The sequence below is a fragment of the Cyprinodon tularosa genome, unplaced genomic scaffold (genome assembly GCF_016077235.1).
Source record: "Cyprinodon tularosa strain WSP-4 unplaced genomic scaffold, ASM1607723v1 ctg102, whole genome shotgun sequence".
Lineage (NCBI taxonomy): Eukaryota > Metazoa > Chordata > Actinopteri > Cyprinodontiformes > Cyprinodontidae > Cyprinodon > Cyprinodon tularosa.
This window is the reverse complement of record NW_024037805.1, coordinates 939,684-959,582: the sequence shown is the minus strand read 5'-3', so window position 1 is coordinate 959,582 and position 19,899 is coordinate 939,684. Positions and strand designations below refer to the sequence as shown.

At 38.9% G+C, this 19,899-nt stretch overlaps 1 protein-coding gene across 1 annotated transcript in view; it reads left to right on the top strand.

Annotated features, from left to right (window-relative positions):
* Nucleotides 1-19,899, top strand: part of LOC119779638 (zinc finger protein 189-like) — a 21,853-nt gene extending 1,954 nt beyond the window's left edge. Inside the window, exons 2-4 of the mRNA XM_038279355.1 lie at nucleotides 1,789-2,352; nucleotides 11,951-12,709; nucleotides 18,973-19,899. Of these exons, the coding sequence (XP_038135283.1) occupies nucleotides 1,789-2,352; nucleotides 11,951-12,709; nucleotides 18,973-19,730 (2,081 nt within the window). The 3' untranslated portion in view covers nucleotides 19,731-19,899. The remainder of the gene's footprint in view (nucleotides 1-1,788; nucleotides 2,353-11,950; nucleotides 12,710-18,972) is intronic.

The window sequence follows — 19,899 nt, the reverse complement described above, 5'->3', positions numbered from 1 at the left end:
CACCTTTCTTATTCCTGATCCTCCACGGACGGGTGCGTCGTTGGATTGCCAACTTGAAGAGGGAGGATTTACCATCAAACTTCTAGCCAGAGAATAAACACGTAATATGTAGCCAACATTTGGAAGAAGAATGTTTTCAAGATGACTTGGATAATAGCGCGTTGTGACAAACACCAGATACAGCACTGGGACTTGATCAACAGCCGATACCGCACTGTGACGTCACAAGGTGGCAGTAGTGTTCTTTGACAAACATGGATGCCTCCAATAAAGCACATTCAAATGAGAAATATTTTTAAAAACATTTATTGAAAAGCATGTAATAATTTCATATTTAAAGTACTTTAAAAAGTTTGAATTCTGAATATGAGCGGACTTTTTCTTTAATCTTACTATTGGATTGGTATGAAGAAGCCTGTTAAATGTCTCCACATCGTAATGACCCACCTGTCTCCTTTGTTCCTAATGATGATGCTGTTAGTTTGCTAAATTACACTCAGATTGACTCCTTCTAATAATTAAATGACCCCATGTATAATAAAGTAGGTGGCTCTTTGTATTGAGTATGAATAATGTGAAAGAAGCTGAATAAGTAGGGTATAGAAAAATGGTGAGTTTGTTTTCTTTTTATCAAATGCAAATGTCTTCAACTCACTTTTAATCCCCAGGCGTCCAATAAGGACAGAACTGTACTGGAACAACCAGTTTATGCTTTGTTGATTTAGTCAGAGGAAACCTAATGGATTCTCCAGGGGCCAATGTTTATTACCAGAGGGGGATTTAACCATTAGGCAATACTAGGCAGTTACCTAGCACCCCAAGTTCCTGGAGGTCCAATAAAAACTCAGTTTACATGTATATTTAATACAACTATTCCTTATTTGTGCACATTTATTAAGTTTTTAATAAAAATTATTTTGCTAAAATGCCATCAGAACGCAGAATGTCCATTTGCTGCACATGTTCAGAAAGGTCCAAACAGACCAGAAAAAGCAGCAAACCATTTGAAAACAAACTGTTGCCAACTTAGCGTATTTGTCGCCATATTTTTCAGACCCCTCTGCTTTTATTTCCAAAAAGCGCCTAGCGCCAAATCTAGCGACTTTTTTCTGCTACTGGAGACTTTGGCAACAACATATAAAAGCAGCAAACTCTGCTCTCCAGAGCAAGTAGATTGGTAACCCCGCCTCCTGCTCTCCTCTATCTTGTCTGCTGTCATGATTAATGCAGCTATTATTTCATCCAAATGAAAAATGGAGAACAGATAAGCAGATCATGGCTTGTCTACAGTGAAAAGAAGGACTGTGTTATTTAGTTTGGCCGTCGTCTTTTTGGAAACACAGGAAGGAGCAATCAGCTAAGTGAGCTTAGTGCTTGGAAAATTCCTTTTGAGACAGCATGGAAAGTCAAGTCATAAGTACAAAACATAGAGAGGAAAACAAGAAGAGATGGACAAAACGTAGAACAAATAATGCATGTCTATTCTATTAACATTTTTGTATCTGTATAACGGCTCTGTTTTATATGTTGTCTTCTCAATTCATGCCTGTCTTTGCTTAGGGCCCAAAATTTCCTAAATCCACCCCTGTTTATTTCATGCAGGTATCAATTTAAACCTCAGCAGTAAATAATAGAATAGATGATGGATACCAAACTACTGCGATACTGGATGGTATAAGCAAAATACAATGAACACGATTACCCAACATAGACTCAATGCTGGCCGTGCTAAAGGTGCAATAAATCACCTCAGTTTCATTTTAGTTTCCTCTTTTATTTTTTTTACAGAAAGTCATCAGGGTGTTGGAAATGAGCAGATCTTGCCTGAAAAGGCTCCCTCTGATGAAAAGCACAGCCTGCCATCCGTACCTGAAGTACAGGTGAAATGTGAACCCGTGGAGCAGAGAAGTGAGGACAGCAGAGCGCCGCTGGAAGGGTCTCTGTACGGAGGAGGCCAGTGGAGATCAGGGACACAGAAGGAGGCCGGAGGCAGCAGCTCTGACTACCTAAGTTTAGGTCAGAACTCCTTCTCCTGTCTCTCTGAGCCTCCTTTGGACGGCGGCCTGGTCTTGTCCTGCGGCACGTCGGGCGGGTTTCCGCAGAGCCCGTTCAGCCGAGGGCTTATGGGTTACAACCAGTACAGGAACACGGTTCGGAGGCGAACGGTGAAGAGGCTGATGTTCAAGAAAGGCTTCATCTGTCCGTACTGCGGCAAATGCTTCGAGCGCGCCGGGCACCTCGAGAGACACAAGAGGATTCACACCGGCGAGAAACCGTACCGCTGCGAGATCTGTGGACGGCGGTTCAATCAGAAGTGCAGCCTTAAGGAGCACATGAAGATTCACAGAAGAAGTAAGTAAAACGCAGCATTATTCAGAACAGTTTGGCCACTTTCCAGCCATGATTATCTATAAAACTTGTCCCACTGCTTCGTCTAAACCAGTTTGATTTCCCACAGCCAACAGAGAGCCATGCCTTCAGGTTATTTAAAAGCCTCGCTGCATCAAGTTAGAGAAAAAAGCAAAGAATAAATCACAATAACGGTTTTAATTGCGGCTTAGTTGCATCTGTTCTCTCATTCTTGTTCTCCTATTATTATGGTTGTTCATCCACTTCTGTTTTTGATCCCAGACGATAAATTCTGTATAAGGTTTAAGGGTAGAAAATAAAAACCTGCCATATAGATTATTTGTCTACACAGCATTAAATATGGCATTTCAAAAATAAATTTTATCACAGAAATTTAGCATCCATGTCCTCCTCTTAATCTGAGATACTGCTATGATGCTTGTGATTTAATCCAGCATGTAAATTATCAATACGATTTATTTATATCGCGCCGATTCACAACACATCATCTCAACAATGGCTGCTGGCCAATAGAGGGCGCTAGTTTGCTGCCCCACCCACCCAATGACCTCGATTAAGACATAAAAAATTTATTGGAATTAAATTATAAAATTAAAATATGTTTTATATATATTAGATTTGCAAGATAAGTATTTAATCTTTAATGACAAGTAAAGCTGTTTTCTTTTTTTGTCTTATCGGTGATGTATTTCTGCTATAGGGCGCAAAAATCTGACTGATATTTCTCTCCAGGATGGAGTCACAGCCAAAAGGAACAGACCAGATGAAGCTACTATGAGAAAAAGCAGAGAGAGCAGAACAGTAGCGACTGCAGAGTGGGAGAATAGAGATAGAAGGAAGCAGAATGATGAAAAGGGGTCCCTATGTCCTCCAGCAGCCTAAGCATATAGCAGCATAACTATAGAGATAGCTCAGAATAACCTGATAAGCTTTATCAAAATGTAAAGTTTTAAGCCTAGCCTTAAAAGTAGACAGGGTGTCTGCCTCATGGACTAAAACTGGTAGTTGGTTCCGCAGGAGAGGAGCCTGATAACTAAAAGATCTGCCTCCCATTCTACTTTTAGAAATTCTAGGAACCACTAGTACTCATCATCATATAAAGTTGATTGTCATTATCAGTCAACTAATATTTAATTGACAGGCAGCCATTTCCTTAACACTAGATGTCCTGGAGAATTTCAGTTTTCCTGCAGCCCCCCTCCCCTCTTCAAGTTTGTATATTCACTCTGCCTTGCTAACTGATATGACCAGCCCTTCTACATGAGACTGGATAAAGGCTGAAACAAACTGGCATCAGAACCAGAGCATGCTCCAAACACTTTTCATTACCTGCCACTGCAACATCAGACCTTTTTGCAGGAATATCTCGATAAGTCATATCTAAATCTTTTATTTAGGCAAACCTATTGAACAACCAGATATCATACGGGTCCTAGTTCCTGAGCTGAGAACAGGTCATAACCATGCTTTTCCAACAAGGCAAGGCAGAGCCTATTTATATTGTCCATTCAGCAACAGACTAATTTATATTGCAAAGCAGACTATATGAAAGAAACGTAGAGAATAATTGTATCTTGTCTTGTCTCACCTTTTCATGTCATTCAACGTTTCAGCTTAGAGAATGACAAACAGTGTGATTTCAGTATAGCAGTAACATTTATTCCACCCAAGGAAAAGAACTACATATGAAGCTACAATTGTCCCATTTAGCTGTCTTTACAAACCCAAGGTGAGTCCTTCCTGCATTTGCGACAGGTATACTTTGTACAGTGCACACAACGCTTAGTGCTGTGGTTCCTGTTGCAGAGATTGCACACTTGGCCTGCTTATAATAACAATGAAATAAATCTTTAAAAATAGAGTTTAGCAAATTTTCCCAAAGTATGAGTTGTAGTATGAACTAGATGAGGTTATCTATGTGTGCTACAAGTCTTGTGGCACTACAATGATCTATAGTGTAATTATTGGCAATTATATGCCTATAATAACAATGAATAAATCTCCCAAAAATACAGTTTGGCCTATCTTCCCAAAGTAAGAAAGAAAAGAATGTTAGAACTGTAAATATACAGTCATATGTTTATATAACTATTTTTTTTATGTATTTATTACTGTTTTCAAAGCTGCACTTTAAAATATGAAATTGTCTAGAGCTGTTCTAAATGAAATTTCCTTTTGTTTACACTTGTGTTCACAAAATGACTAAAATGAATCAAACTGTCTAAGTCATAAGTAATTATTGGCTTTTATATGCTTATAATAACAATGAAAAATCTAAAAACAAAAAATGGAGTTTAGCACATTTTCCACAAAGTAAGAGTTGTAGTGTGAACTAGATGAGGTTATCTATGTTTGGAGGCACTACAATGATCTATAGTGTAATTATTGGCTATTATATGCTTTTAATATGAATGAATAAATCTCCAAAAATACAGTTTGGCCTACCTTCCCAAAGTAAGAGTTGTAGTCTGATCCAGATGAGGTTATCTGTTTATCCTACAAGTTTGGAGGCAGTACAGTGATCTATAGTGTAGTTATTGCTCATTTTATTCTTATTATAATAATAGAATAGAGGTTCCATTTGTCATTTAGGCTTCTGGATTCATGAGTTGTGAAGTACTGTTGGGGGACTGGAGACTTTTCTCGTATCTCTGGGTTTTCTAGTGTTAAGGACTGGAGGGTTTTTTTTCTCATATCAAAAGAAATTTTCCCATGAACATAATAAAAAATATACATCATTTAATTTTAACAATGTATTGCACCAGCTGTATTGAATACTGACTGAATAAAGAATAAACAAGTTTTCATAGACATTTAAACTGGACTTATGTAGAAGATAAAACCCATTAATTTTATTCTATTTAATTCAGTTTATTTATATAGCATCAATTTACAACACATCACTCTACAGAGACAATACAGTCAGAATGGTTCAAAGTGTCTATATAGAGTTACTTTGGTATTTTTATTTAATTCAAGAAAAAAGCAATCTGAACGAGGAAAATAATGCTGAAAATAAGTTTATTGGAGAGAACAACAAAAACACAATATTTGAAAGTAACATTTTAGTTTTAGGATAGCTTTTTCCCCTTGGAAATCATTTTCCAAATGTCAGTTTATCTTTTATTTATTCTATGACAAAATATTTTCTCTCTAAACTTTTTTTTAGTCTCAACTTCAGTTGAGTTTCTTTCAGTGTGAAAATGTGTTCTTTCCAATCTATTTAAGTATTATTAAATTATTTTGCCCTTTCACTTTTTTTCTTGAATTTAATAAAAATACAAAAATAACTTCATATTTCTATTAAGGAAAACCACTTGACTGCATTGAGCCATTAGCTGTTCGCACAGATGATCACTGCTTTTCATTCCCCTTTGGTCCCGTAACTCCAACAGCCCGCATGTTATTAGTCGCCGCTACAACAAATCCCATAATGCTTTGCGAGGAGAGCTCTCACAAAGCAATCTGGGATATTTCTGCCTGTCTAATGACCATTGATGATCACTGCTTTTCAAGGTGCATTGTGAAAAATTTTGAGTCCACTACTTTTTAATCCTCTAGACGTTCGGACAGTCATCTAAATTGATGTACCACCATGTAGTGCCCTGTGTAGCGATTAGCGGGGACGCTCGGAGACAGCAATTGACTTTCAAGACATGCTCCTCCTATTTGAGCTTGCAGGGATAATGTTTGTCGTTGACTTTTCAACAATCCGTCACACAAAAGACCTCCCAATTACTTTAGTTACTGAATTATTTTTCTGTGAGGTTACAAACGTTTTACGCAATACTGTCACTTTTCATTACATCCTTGCCTTTCAAGCATAGCAGAGAAGTTGAAGCTGCTGCGCAATGCAGCACGGTTACATATTTAGGTGATGTTTTTATTATACAATGTTTATATTTCCAAACAAAGCACTATAAACAGTATTCTGCATCCTTGCTGCCGTCAAACGGCACAAAAAAAAACAGACTTTTTCCGGCCTTAAAATTATTCTGCTCTGGCACTACTTCTCTTGCAAAAACTGCTTAAGGATGACAGGGGTGCCCTCTAATGGACAGTGGTAACATTACAACACTGAAACACATTCCTCAAACAGATCAAATACTCACATAGAATACATTTGGATCTATTAAACCATTAATGACGATTAATTGTAAGGTAATTATTTGTGCAGTTCTATACTCCAGAAAGTATTTTCTGCTCATTCTACTGTATTCAAGATTTCTAGTCATGATTGCGCTGCAGACAGTTTTGAGTTTTTACGGCACTAGTGGCTCGTTTTTTCTACAGTAGGCTGACAGTAAAATGGTTATGAGAGATGGGGAGCGACATACGGCAAAGGACCACAGGTCGGATTCAAACCCAGGTCGGCCATGTCCAGGACTGAGGCCTCCATACATGGGTCATGCGTGCTAACCCCTGCTCCACCTGCACGCCCAACAGACAGTACATTAACACAGATGTCAGGATTTATCACATTTCTCTGAGCAATCATTTGCATTATGTTTTTAAATTACTCCTTACAAGAATAAGTACTATTTCTAAATGAGTTATTATAAATATTTCTGCAAATGGAAACAAATTTATCACTAAAAAACTGTCCTTCTGTGGAATACATCTGCTGGTGACTTAAATCTACAGATTTTCAACTAGGAGCGTCTCAATACAGCATTAACGCTTATTATGCTCTAACCCTGACAATAATCCTCAAACTAAACATTAGCTATGCACCCTAACCTTTTTTCTTAACATAACATTTACCAAAAAAAGGGAAGTGAGGGCCAGAATAAATGTCCTCACTTTGGAACAAATTGTCCTCAATATGATGGTGAAATCAGAGAAGTGGTTTTAGCTCTGATGCCGAAACAGGAGCTCACAGACAGTAAGGGTAAAACAAAGACCAATCATTTCCTCAAAAAAACAAAAACATGATTAAGAATTCATGGCAGAGATTCCAGCAATAGGCAGGTTTGCATATGATATCAGGAACCTCAAGGAAGGACGAATAAACATGGAGGAATGTATGCAGGGCTGGAAGGAAGAACAGGCTGGACATAAGGATAGAAGAGGCTTGGGGACGAGCTGAATGACTTTTATGCTTGCTTTGAAACAGTGAAACTGCCACCAAGCTGAAATCCTCAGCCGACCACCCACCAATCGCACTCTCCTCCACAGTCTGCAATGCATTGAGCAGGACCAGCATGAACAACGCAGCTGGACCAGTTAACATCCCTGGACGTGTACTCAGGGCATGTGCAGAGCAGCTCGCTGGGGTTCTTACAGACATTTCAAACCTGTCTCTTGCCCAAGCAGCTGTACCAACATGCTTCAAATGCACTTGTGCCGGTGCCGAAACACACCAGCCCAAGGTGCCTTAACGACTACCGCCCTGTAGCACTCGCACCAATCATAATGAAGTGCTTTAAGCGGCTGGTCCTTGCACAACTGAAAGACTTGCTACCATCCATGTTAGACTCACGTCAGTTTGCATACCGGAGCAATAGGAGCACAAAGGACGCAGTTTCCATGGCACTGCACTCTGTGCTCACTCATCTGGACAATAAGAACACTTATGCACGCATGCTGTTTGTTGACTTTAGCTCAGCATTCAACACTGTCATTCTGGGGAAGTTATTAGCCAAACTTCGAGACCTGGGCATCAACACCTCCATGTGCAACTGGATTCTGGACTTTCTGACCAACAGACCCCAGAATGTCCGATCAGGCTCCAACTGCTCCACGCCCATCACACTCAACACTGGTGTACCACAGGGCTGTGTGCTAAGCCCGTTTCTCTACTACCTCTTCACCCACGACTGCAAGCCTGTGTACGCATCTGGATGATACCATGGTGATTGGTCTTATCAGCAACAACGATGAGACTGCTTATAGGGAGGAGATCGAGCACTTGGCCACATGGAGCACTGAAAATAACCAGCTCCTCAACACCAACAAAACGAAGGAGCTTATCATAGACTTCAGAAAAGATTCAACAGGCACCCACGACACCATCCACATCAGTGGATTTCAAGTTTCTGGGGACCCACATCTCAGCGGACATGTCCTGGTCAACCAACACCTCCGGCCTGGTCAAGAAGGCTCATCAGTGCCTCTTCTTCCTGAGGACACTGAGGCAGAATCGGCTCCCCTCAACTATCCTGGTGAACTTCTATTGCTGTTCAATAGAAAGCATCCTAACCAACTGTGTAACAGTGTGTTACGGAAGCTGTTCTGTTGCACAAGGCACTGCAGCGGGTGGTGAGAGCCGCCCAGCAAATCACTGGAACTTCACTGCCCACCATTGAGCACATCCAGGAGAAACGCTGCCTACATCAAGCCAGCAGCATTCTTAAGGACTCATCCCACCCTGCCCACAGACTGTCTTCTCTCCTACCCTCCGGCAGGCGTTTCAGGTGCCTCTGGACCAGAACCAGCAGACTAAAGAACAGCTTTTTCCCCAGAGCTGTCTCTTTATTGAACTCTAACCCTCACGGATAGACTCTCCTCTCACCTACCTCCATTTTGCTATTCTGTTATTTACAAGACTGTAAAGTTCACCTGAACTCCTGACTGTTACTACTGTAACAACTGTTTACATGGATCTTGCACTACTCACCTGACCGAATATTGATTTGCACTGCCGACTGCTTATATTTGCACTGCCGACTGTTTATTCACATTACCAATTGTTTACAATTGTAAAATCCATCTGTATTTATGCTATTGTACATAACTGTAAAAACTCTTTTTATAGTAATATCCACCTGTATATTATATTCAGTTATAGTGATCTATATATTATATTCATTATTTAGTAAGATTCTGTTTATAATAGTATTCACCTCTCTACTCATTCAGTAGAACCCATGTCCTGTATTTATGGAACCATTATTTATCCTGCACTTGCTGCTATTGCACTTCTCGTTAGACCTAAACTGCATTTCGTTGCCTTTCGTTGTCAATGTATTACCTGTGTAATGACAATAAAGTTGAATCTAATCTAAAGAAAAGGAAGGGACAAAAGAATGAAAGGAAATAAGGACAAATGGTATGAAAGATGGCAGGAAGGACCATGATTAGGAAGACCATAAGAAATGGGAAGGAAGGAAGGAAGGAGAGGAATGAAAGTAAAGCAAGGGACCAAGGTAACAAAAGATAGGAAGCGAGGAGGAACAAAGAAGTAAAAAATGGAGAAGAAGAAAGGAAGAATGAACACAGCAGTTAAAAAGAGATTTTTGAAAAATTCTAGGTTTGAATTTTACAGCATTTATAAAGTGTAATAGTGAATAAATCATCCAGACCTCCGAAATAAATCTAGTCCAGCTTTATGTATGAAACACTTTACAAAAAAACGGTACAAATACATAAAAACATTAAAATTACAAATGGCAGCAAACATGCGGAAGGAAATCTAAAATACTTCACAAACCACACAGTAGGAATCATAAAACATAAGTACTAGCCTGACTGTGTGAAACCAACACTTTACTCTGTGTCAAAAGCAAAAAGATGCCACTCAGGACTGGAAACATCAGAGAGCATCAGGGAGAATCTGATCTTCACCTCATCAGGTGTTTATTTTACTACCATTAAGAAATGCTGGGAAGCAGCTCAGTCAGCTGTGCACACATTCCAGTACGGATCCTCACTATGTCTATGAAACACATTCATAAACTCAGTTGATAGCTCAGTTATTTACTTCACCACTTAAAGCTGTAGTTTCTAAAAATAAAACCGTCTGATGATATGAAGATATCTATTTTAATGAGTCAAACACCATAACAAGTCTCCCTGCTCTCACCAGTGGGAGGATCAAACACGGAGAAGCTTTTAAAATGACGCACAAATGCGGCTTTGTGGCGCCGGAAAAGCAAACTGGTTGTTTGGTGGGATTTTAATGTAGAACCAGTTAGCACCAATTCGTTTAACTCTGGAAGCGCTTAAGTAGAAAAGGACTAAATATCGTCCCCCAAAGAAAGACTAATTTGACGAGTTGCAGCAAAAGCGTATTTAGATACAATTCATTAGATACAAGCAATAAGATGAGAAGAAGGAAGATGTTCCTTTTCCTGATTCCACTGTTAGACAATAGAGAGTATCAGAGATCTGTAAGGCTGCTTAGCTGAACATCTGCCAGAATTCTGCGTTTATATTTAACAGGAAAACTGGGACTTTCCTCTCCGTCTGAAGCCCACCAAAGATGTGGAGGAGTTTGGATCCCCTCGATGCACAGTTTCAAGCCAATAGTGTTATGGGAATCAATGACAAGACCTTATTACCTTTGTAACATTAAAAAATATGGATATTTTGATGGCAAAAATTAATGTCAATATAATAACAAGAAACACCAACTTGCCCGAACATATTGAGAAAAAAATAACAAAGGTGCCTCTATAAGAAATTCATGAAAAGAGTGAAAGAAACACATTTTTTTTGGTCCAAAACCACCTTAGAGGCATTAAGGCTGATACTGGCCCTTACATTTTTTTAGGTTATAAACCTAAAAATAATTTGTTAACTAGGCTTATTAACTTTTTTACTTTACTTTTTAACCTTTTAATCAGCTTTTTACCTCTTTTTTTTTTTTTACTTGTTAACTTTTTTCAACTTAATTTACAGTAGGTAATATATCATCCAAGGGCTCATCTAATTGGTAAAATGCCAAAATAAGATGTACAGCCATGTAGCAGGATCTTTGCTGAATGGCTGGATATAGATCTAGATCTCACTGATGGTGAAAAGTGATCAAAAACGGTAACTTACCATATAGTATTTTTTGATAAGTTTAGGTGAAAATCTCTGGCTATGACTCCTAATGAGCAGAAAATACGTTTTATATAACATGTAGTAAAAACAGCTTTTTAAAAGCTTGGCGGTTCCTGAGACATAAGTGCAAAGTTTTCAGTTTTTGTGGAATTTTACAACATTTCTGCTTAACAGAGTGGCTTTTGACGTCACCCGCGCGCCAGACTGGAGTCGTAACAGGAAGGCAGGGCCACAGGCGGCTACGCTCTACCCCTTCTATTCATTCTAGCTAATCTGAATCATTCAATTCCATTTGGAGAGCGAGATCATCTGTGGTAGCAGCACTAGACATATTCCAGGCATGTGAGGAAAACTAGCAGCAGTTCAGCGGACAGGATGAATGAACGGTAGCCGTCGCGCCCGGATGACATCATACACACTTCTCTTTGTTTTTAAAAAATATAACCGTGGATGTCTGGGGGGCAGTGATTCGCCTACATGTTATGAATGCTGGCGTATCATAAAGAATAAATGATGAACAGCTTAGTTTGTGCCTTCAAGTCGTTGCCCATAGGAAGACGTTACTTGGATATAACCTAACCGAATATCCTCAGAATGGCTCCAAATGATACAAAACTTACATGGGTGAGTAGAACATGATGTAATAACGTAAAATCAAGGGCCCAATGTAAAAAAAAACAAAAAAAAAACGACGTTCCTCTTTAAGGCTTATGAGTCCAAGTTTAGGGAGATGTACAAAGAGTTCAATCAGTTCAATTCTTATGTTTTTTTTTTCCTGCATTTGGTAAGAAGCTTCTTTTCATTGTTTCAGGTCTTCAGACCAGACCAGAAGAGGTCCCAATAAGCCAACAATTCCCAGTACCGCAGGTGAATCAGTGTGTGGAAGGGCCCCGCCCAGAAGAGGCTAGTCAAGCAAAGGTGGAAGACAACCAAACCAAGACAGAGGAGGCTCCCCCAACATCCGTCCAGGTGAAATCTGAGCCAGTTGAGGAAAACATAACACAACCACAGCTACATGTGGAAAACAACGAGACCAACAACAGAGTAGAAAACATGGGAGAGAATCTACCACCAGTGGATCAAGGCATCGCACCCTGGGGGTCCAGGTTACAGAACAATTCAGAACTGAGCAAAGCAGAATTTCTGAACAGTCCGTCACAGAACATGTCTTCCTTCCCTGCCATTGCTCAGTTACTCCAGCCGTCAGAAGAACCTTCCTATAGTAACTTCTCTGTCCGAGGGAAACTTTACGGGCAGCTGAAAAACTGCACAGTCCCACAGACGCCTTATGGACCTTCGGGTGCTGTTCTCATACCCGGTAACCCAGGCTTTCATGGTATGACAGACGTCTCCAACCACCACAGACAGAGGAAAAACAGGTCGTATCGAGTTCTGAAGCCAAAGAAATGCTTTGTTTGCTCCTACTGCGGGAAGATCTTTGAGCGAGCCGGACACCTGGAAAGACACCTGCGAATTCACACCGGGGAGAAGCCGTACGGCTGCCAAATCTGCGGAAGGTGCTTCAATCAGAAGAGCAGCCTCAAAGGTCACATGAAGACTCACAGAAACGGTAAGATTTAACATCTAGGACCAAGCTACAAAAAAGGGTGGTTATTTTATTTGGTGGACATATTTTACTAAAGTGTATATTAGATCAACAGTAAATTTAAAAGAAAAAACTATATTGTTAATGAATTAAAGGTGTGGAGGATTTGAAAATTTCAACAAAAGTGTCTGGAAAACGAGGAATTCGGGACATGGCTGCAGCCTGTCGACGGGTACCTGTTGACGGTATTTAAATTGATTTCTAAGAGCATTAAAAAGCATTAAGTCAGGGTTATTCATTCCTGTATAAACCATGCTTTAAATGTTCTACAACACAGATATAAAAAAAATCAAGACATGGGTTCATTTATTTAAAACATACAATGTCCAATTCCATAGAAACCCTGGACTCGGAGTATATTTTAGGGGAAATCGGAAAAGACACCTCTTTATTCAGAAAAATGGAGAGAATCATTGGACCAAAGCTACTTTCCGTGGGAGAAGAAAAGCTTAAATAAAAAAAAAAACAAAAATAAAAAGAAAGGAGTCAACATTGTGAGCAGCAGCTGTAACTCTGTTAGGGACTCGGTCCAGGGAAGAGTCGCAGCTAGCACAGATTTACTCTGGCCAGGCTTATCTTCATCTGAAAGAAAGAAAAATCCAAAACGTAGAACAAAGATGAAGACAGAAGTATGGTTGGACTGAAGCTCTGGTCCAGTGGATCATTTTGTCTGGGGAAAAAAAAAGATAGAGTAGGGTTGGGGAAGCAATCAGGGGAAACAATTGCTCCATCAAAGGCTTCATCCAGAGAAGAGAAGCAGCTGGTTTGGGGTACTTCATATAGTAACAGGAGGGGAGCACAAAGGTGAGAGCAGCTTGAGCTCCAACAATCACTCTACAGAAAAAAATGGCTATTTATGAAACAAAGGGCCAGATGTACCTTCTATAGAAAGAAATGTCGACGTAGCGTAGTTATTGGCAGCATTAGTGGCAATTTGTGAACCGCGTCATTAAACTGCCACCTTGGTAGGCAGGTGCAGTGCTGGCTTCCAGACAAACAAAAGGAAAGATTAATACTCTTTACCAATATGCAGGAGAGCAATGCATCCTCAAAAATCGCTGCTGTCAGGATCAACCTGTATGGAGCAGAGAATAGGGGGAAAACATCAGAGAACTCAGACAAACTGCCTTTGATAACTTACAATAACGTAATTATTGAGTGAATATAAGGAGCGCCAACAAAAAGGAAGCTTTCACAGCCTGATAATCAGGGATGGACATAATTAGAGCAGGGTTCCCGCAGGTCCTTAAAAAGTCTTAAAAGGCATTGAATTCTTCAAAATAAAACTAAGGCCTTAATTGGTATTAAAATGTCTTAAATCAGTCTTTCGTAGGTCTTAATTTTTAAAACATCATAAATAGGATTATTTTTATTATGATTCATTTTTGTAATCTAAATAAAACATTAAAATTGACAATTTTTTGTCTATTTAAAAAAAAAATAACGGCTCGCCATTATTGGTTCCGTCCCAGTAGGGGAACCAATAAAAGCGTTGTTGCAGCCGGGACATTTGGGAGATGCACCATTAACTTTTTGTCTGGAAAATATGAGCAAGTGTAAATGTAACCAAAATTGTCTATCCAGCCAAGAGTTTTCTCCATGGCTAAAACCAGGGAACATACATGAGGCTCAGTGGATTTTGTGCAAGAGGCGATTCAAGCTCAGAACGATGGGAATTAAGGCAGTGGAGTCGCAAATGTGAAGCGCGAAACACAAAACTTTTAAATCAAGTTATCGAGAACCAGCCGGTATTTCTCCGTTTTGTTCCACCCTTGTCTCTGCAACGCCTCCACTTATCACCAAATCAAACATACTAAGAAAACCATACAAAGAAAAATAGCTGCAAAAGATACTTAGCACTGGTTATGTTGTGGCTTTAAAACTGATTTGTTTTGTTCCCTGCTAAAATAAAGTTTGTGAATTCAGTTAAATAATTGTTTAAATATATCTGTCATTTGTGTGCTTTTAGCTTTCTTCCTGTATGGGAAGCTTTTCAAAATTTTAAACATTAGTGCAGTGGTTTATGTTAAAATAAACCTTTGGGTTAAGTTGTCGCAAGCGGGTTTTTCTTGTGTTTCTTGTGAATTTGGTCTTAGATTTTTATTTCAAGTGGCATTAAAGTCTTAAAAAGTCTTGAATTTAACTTGCCTTATGATGCAGGAACCCTGTAGAGGTTTTAATGGCTTTATGAATGACGTCAAACTCATCCAGTGAGAAGCAAGGTTCTGGTGATAATCACAACATAGCTTGTAGATACAGGCTACGCTAGCTGAGCTTATTTGGCTAGTGAAACAGAAGATATCATAGATTTCTCTCAGTGTTATAAATTTCTTCCTTTTTTTTAATAATGCAAATTTGATTGAGTTTTCTGTTTTATACAACATACAACAGACATGTTAATATGCCACACCGACCTTTCCGATTCTACTTTACAGTTACACCATGTACACTATCATATTGATGTATTCTACATGCATGTATGTCACTTTCTCATAAGAGGCCAGTTTAACCATAGTTTTCAGCCATTCATCATTGGGAGGAGGAGTAGGAGGAGGGTTCTTTTTCATCCAGTATCTTGGTTGGATCCTTTTTGCTGTAGTCAGAACCAGAACAAGCCACCTCTTGTCAAAGGGTTAGAAGTGTGAGTCTGGGAGTTCTACTGTGGAGCCTTAAACTCCAACCTTTTTTCCAGTACTTCCAAAATTGCTTCCATAATATTGTTCCACCAATCTAGAAGAGCAGGGCAGATCCAGAGAATATGTAGAATAGATGCTTCCTCCTCGCTGCATCTCCAGCAAGTGTCTTTGGGAATCAAATTCCATTTATGAAGTTGTTGAGGCCATGTTCCATCTTTAAATGATTTTTTATTTTCTTCCTCTTTTTTTATGACAGCCATCGGTACTGGAGTAAGTTGTAAAATACAAAAGTCTTTGTTAATGAATTATTCAATCAGAAACATGTTATTGACTTAGACCTAGACAGTACTTTATTGATCCCTTGGGAAGAATCCCTCCTGAAATTAAGGTTACCAGCAGCTTACAGGGCAAAAAAGTAAGTTAAATTAAGTTAAAATTAAGCAAAAAAAAATAAAAATAATACACATACAAATACAAAAATACAAATACAAAAAAATAATACAGATTTAAGTACAGTGTATGTAATAGGAGTTGTGTGTATGTAATATAGGAGTTTGGTGGATAGATTGACCAGTAATATGGTTTGCACTTGCACTATGTGGTTTGTCCTGATAAATGTGGAGTTCACATTTTACAGAAAAAAATTTTTGTGCTGAGATATACTAGTCCAGAGGTCATGGATTAGATGGGTCACTCCAGACAACTCGTCTCCACTGCTCTGGAGACGAGTGGCCGTGTGCTTTACACCACTGCATCCCACTTGGTGATGTATGGCTGCTTAACCATGGAAACCTATTCCATGAAGCTCTCTGCACACTGTGCATGAGCTAATCTGATGATAATCTAGTGACTGACTCTACAGAGAGTCACACTTTGTGCTACAACATCCACTGACCCCGCTCCATCAGTTTAAATGTCCAGCAATTGTGACTGAGCTGCTGTTTGTTCCCAAACACTCCCATTCTCTTATGACACAGTTAACTGTGGAATATTTAGGAGTGAGGGAATTAAACAGGTGGCATCCTATCACAGTTCAACACTGGAATTCACTGAGCACCTGAGAGCGGCCCCTCATTTCATCAATGTTGGTAACCGTCTTCATGCCGCGCTGCTTGATTTTATACACCTGTAGCCATGGAAGAGACTGGAACGCCTGATTCCAATAACCTGGATGGGGGAGCAATTATTTTTGCCAATATAATGCGTTTTAAAAATGCAAATCTGAATAATGGGTTTGAGAAGAATTCACCCTGCAACATTTTAAAATGGTTCAGGGCTTTTCATAATGTTTTTGTTATATAGTCAAAGTTAAAATACATGCATGAACTAGTTTCCCAGCAGCAGGACTGATGGTTCTAATTATAGAAATAGTGCAAAGGTGGATGAAGGACGTCCTAGAAACCTGTTTTCTAATGTAGGGTTTAAAGGACATGTTCTGGTCTAAGGTGACACTAAAACTCTGTTATTGATGGGACCCAGATTAAAAAGACTGGGAATAGCCATCTGCTCAGTTTGAAGCAAACTTTCAAACCATCTAAAATTAAAATGAATAAATAATGTAAATATAATGAAGAATAAGTCTTGTAGTGCAGCAAAAAAAAAAACTAACTAAACATTTAAAGGCTGTTGATTAAAATATGTTTGTATCAAAGATCATTATGATTATTATATGCATTGCTAGCAATAATATGTTTTATTGATTAATTGGAAATGTCACCATCCCAACATTAGTGAGTTCAACATTAATCACATCACAGTTAATTGCATTTTTAACAAAAGATATTTGATTTTTAATTTGTTTGCACTTAAAAATCTGAAAAGTGTGGAGAGTATTAGTTCTGATCCCCTCAGACTCAATGTTTACAGTCATATATTTCTCTGCATTTGCAGCTCCCAAGTATTTAGACGATGTCTTTTACCAGGTTTGCACATTAAAATGTTTCTGTTCTTTGCACTAAAGCTCCAGCTCAGTCTGATGTGGTGCTGATTGTTTCTGAACCAAACGCCTAAAGTCTTCCCACAGATTCTGGGTTGGATGTAGGTTTGGACTTTAACTAGGCCACTCCTATTAACCTGTTTACATATAAAGCGTTCCATGGTAGCTCTGGCTGTATTAAGTCTTGGTTTTGGAACGATTACTGTGTTGCTTTACTCTCCATTTTCAGATGATATAATGAGCCTTAAACCTAATTATAGCTCACACTGCAAAAATTATCTATAAATAAGTAAAAACTTCCTAAATTAACTGTATTTAACCTTAATTTAAGTAGGTAAATAACATGATTTGCCATTGGAATGAGTTTTTTTTACTCTTAAAATACGATAGTTAGATAACAAGACAATGCATTGTTTTGTTTCTTATATAAAATGTAAATTGCCTTGTTCCATTGGCAAAGTTTCTCTCCTTCCTCCTCAATTCAACAACAAATTCATCTTTTTTTAAAGAAAGAAAATACTTTTTTTTTTTACTAATAAAAAAAAATACTAACTGAGATTTAATTTTTTTGCAGAATTATAAAACTTCTGTAAACTTCTGCACTACTTTCTCCCCCTACTCACCAGCTTTGGTCTTTGGTCTACATAACTTTTTTGTTAAATGATGTCCTCTATAACAAACCTTCATAGAACAGCCTGATTTATATTGAGATAAAAAAAAAAAACCTCAGAGATGGACTCTATAGACTAAAACGTTGACCTCTGAGGACTAGGGTTGTCATGATACTAAACTTTTCAACTCAATACCGATACTCAGGAAAATATTTGATACCCGATACCATTTTCGATACCACAAGGATAAAAACAAAGACTCCAAAATTCTACAGAAATAGTTTCATTAATAAATAAAATACATTAAAGAAATACAATAAACGTTTCAGTATCGATTCTTTTTTGAGTATCGATACTTTTGACAACCCTACTGAGGACAGTCGGTAACACTAAGTCGGAGGTCTTCAACAGGGGGTCCACGGACGTACTGCATGTTAATGCTTTTTTTTTTTTTTTTTTGTGTATTCCCCCCTGCAATTTTTGCCACTAATTGAAATGTGTTTAAATCCACATTAACATGAGTTCAACACGCTGTAGTAAACAGATAAATGGAGGCAGAAGATGTCTTTCAGTCATCAATACACACATTCAGAGACACACAGGAGCTCTTTCAAGCTGGGCACCGTTTCATTCACAACACCTGTCCCATCAACCAGGAATCAGAATCAGAAATACTTTAATAATCCCAGGGAGGAAGTACTTTTGTTAAATGACTCCATCTGTAATATATTGACTATAGGACCAGTTTGATATAACACAATTTCATGCAATATATATAATTAGGGGGCCCCTGCTCCATCTCGCCATCAGTTTGGGGGTCCTTGGCCTGGAAAATGTTGAAGACCTCTGCACTAAATGATATTTGGAGGTAATAGAGAAAAGGGGCTCAATCTTAAAGTGTTCTTTAAAAAGTTTTATATGACTTTAAAATGGTAATAGAATGACTGTCTTACTTTCTTCCTTACTGGTATAATTCAAGGTTTGCTCTAATGCTTGTTTTTTTAACCTCAGCACATTTATATTATTGTTTTTCTTTCTATAAAGGGGAGACGACAGACATGCTGGAGGCCCACCACGTGATGTTCACAGTGCCCGATAATCAACTGATGGAGAACTATGGAGAAACTAGTAATGGACCAACAGCTGCAGAGGAACAGTTCCCTGGCCCTGCATTCACTCACTCTATAAAAGAGGAACCCATGACGGCGAACCAGCAGCCCAGCCAGGAAAATTTCCTCTCATCTTCTCAGATAGGGACCGACAATAGAGCTGGAGCTGCGGACAAACCGTTATTTTGGACTTCTGCTGCGGAGGAAAATATGGAAAGCCCTGATGAGCCCATGTGTGTGCTGTTACAAGACGTGAAGTATCACCACGGATCCCCAGGAGGGGGAGCCAGTGAGCAGCAGGGATTCACCTCACAGATGAAGGATCTGGCTTTTATTGACAACAAAGCAAAGAAGGATCCGTATTTAGCTGTGGGGTTACAGCAAAGAACCTCAAATCTCAGTCATGAGCTAGCTGCAGGGGATTTCTGCTCTGAGAGCGACGCCATCAACCAGGAAGGCGTCTATGAGTTTAACCGGAGGGCTTCCGACAGCTATGAGGACGGCTGCAGCGGAGACCCCAGCAGACAGAACTACATCTGCTCCAGTTGTGGGCAAAGCTTTGATAGCTTCCATATTTTCCAGGAGCACCAGTGTGAAAAAGTTTCAGAGCAGCCTTTGAGCTGTGAGATGTGTGGGAAAACTTTCAGCCAGCTGAGCATCCTGAAGCTGCACCTAAAACTACATGCAAAATAAATCCATCAATTGTTCGTATATTTTTCACTGTATGAAACCAAACTGGTTTCTTCAATTAAAACACTAATGAAGAAAATTAAAAACATAAACTTTTATATTTCTGAAACAAACCAGTTTTACTGTAAAAACCAAACAAATCAAAGATGAATGATGATTGTCTTCTGTTTAC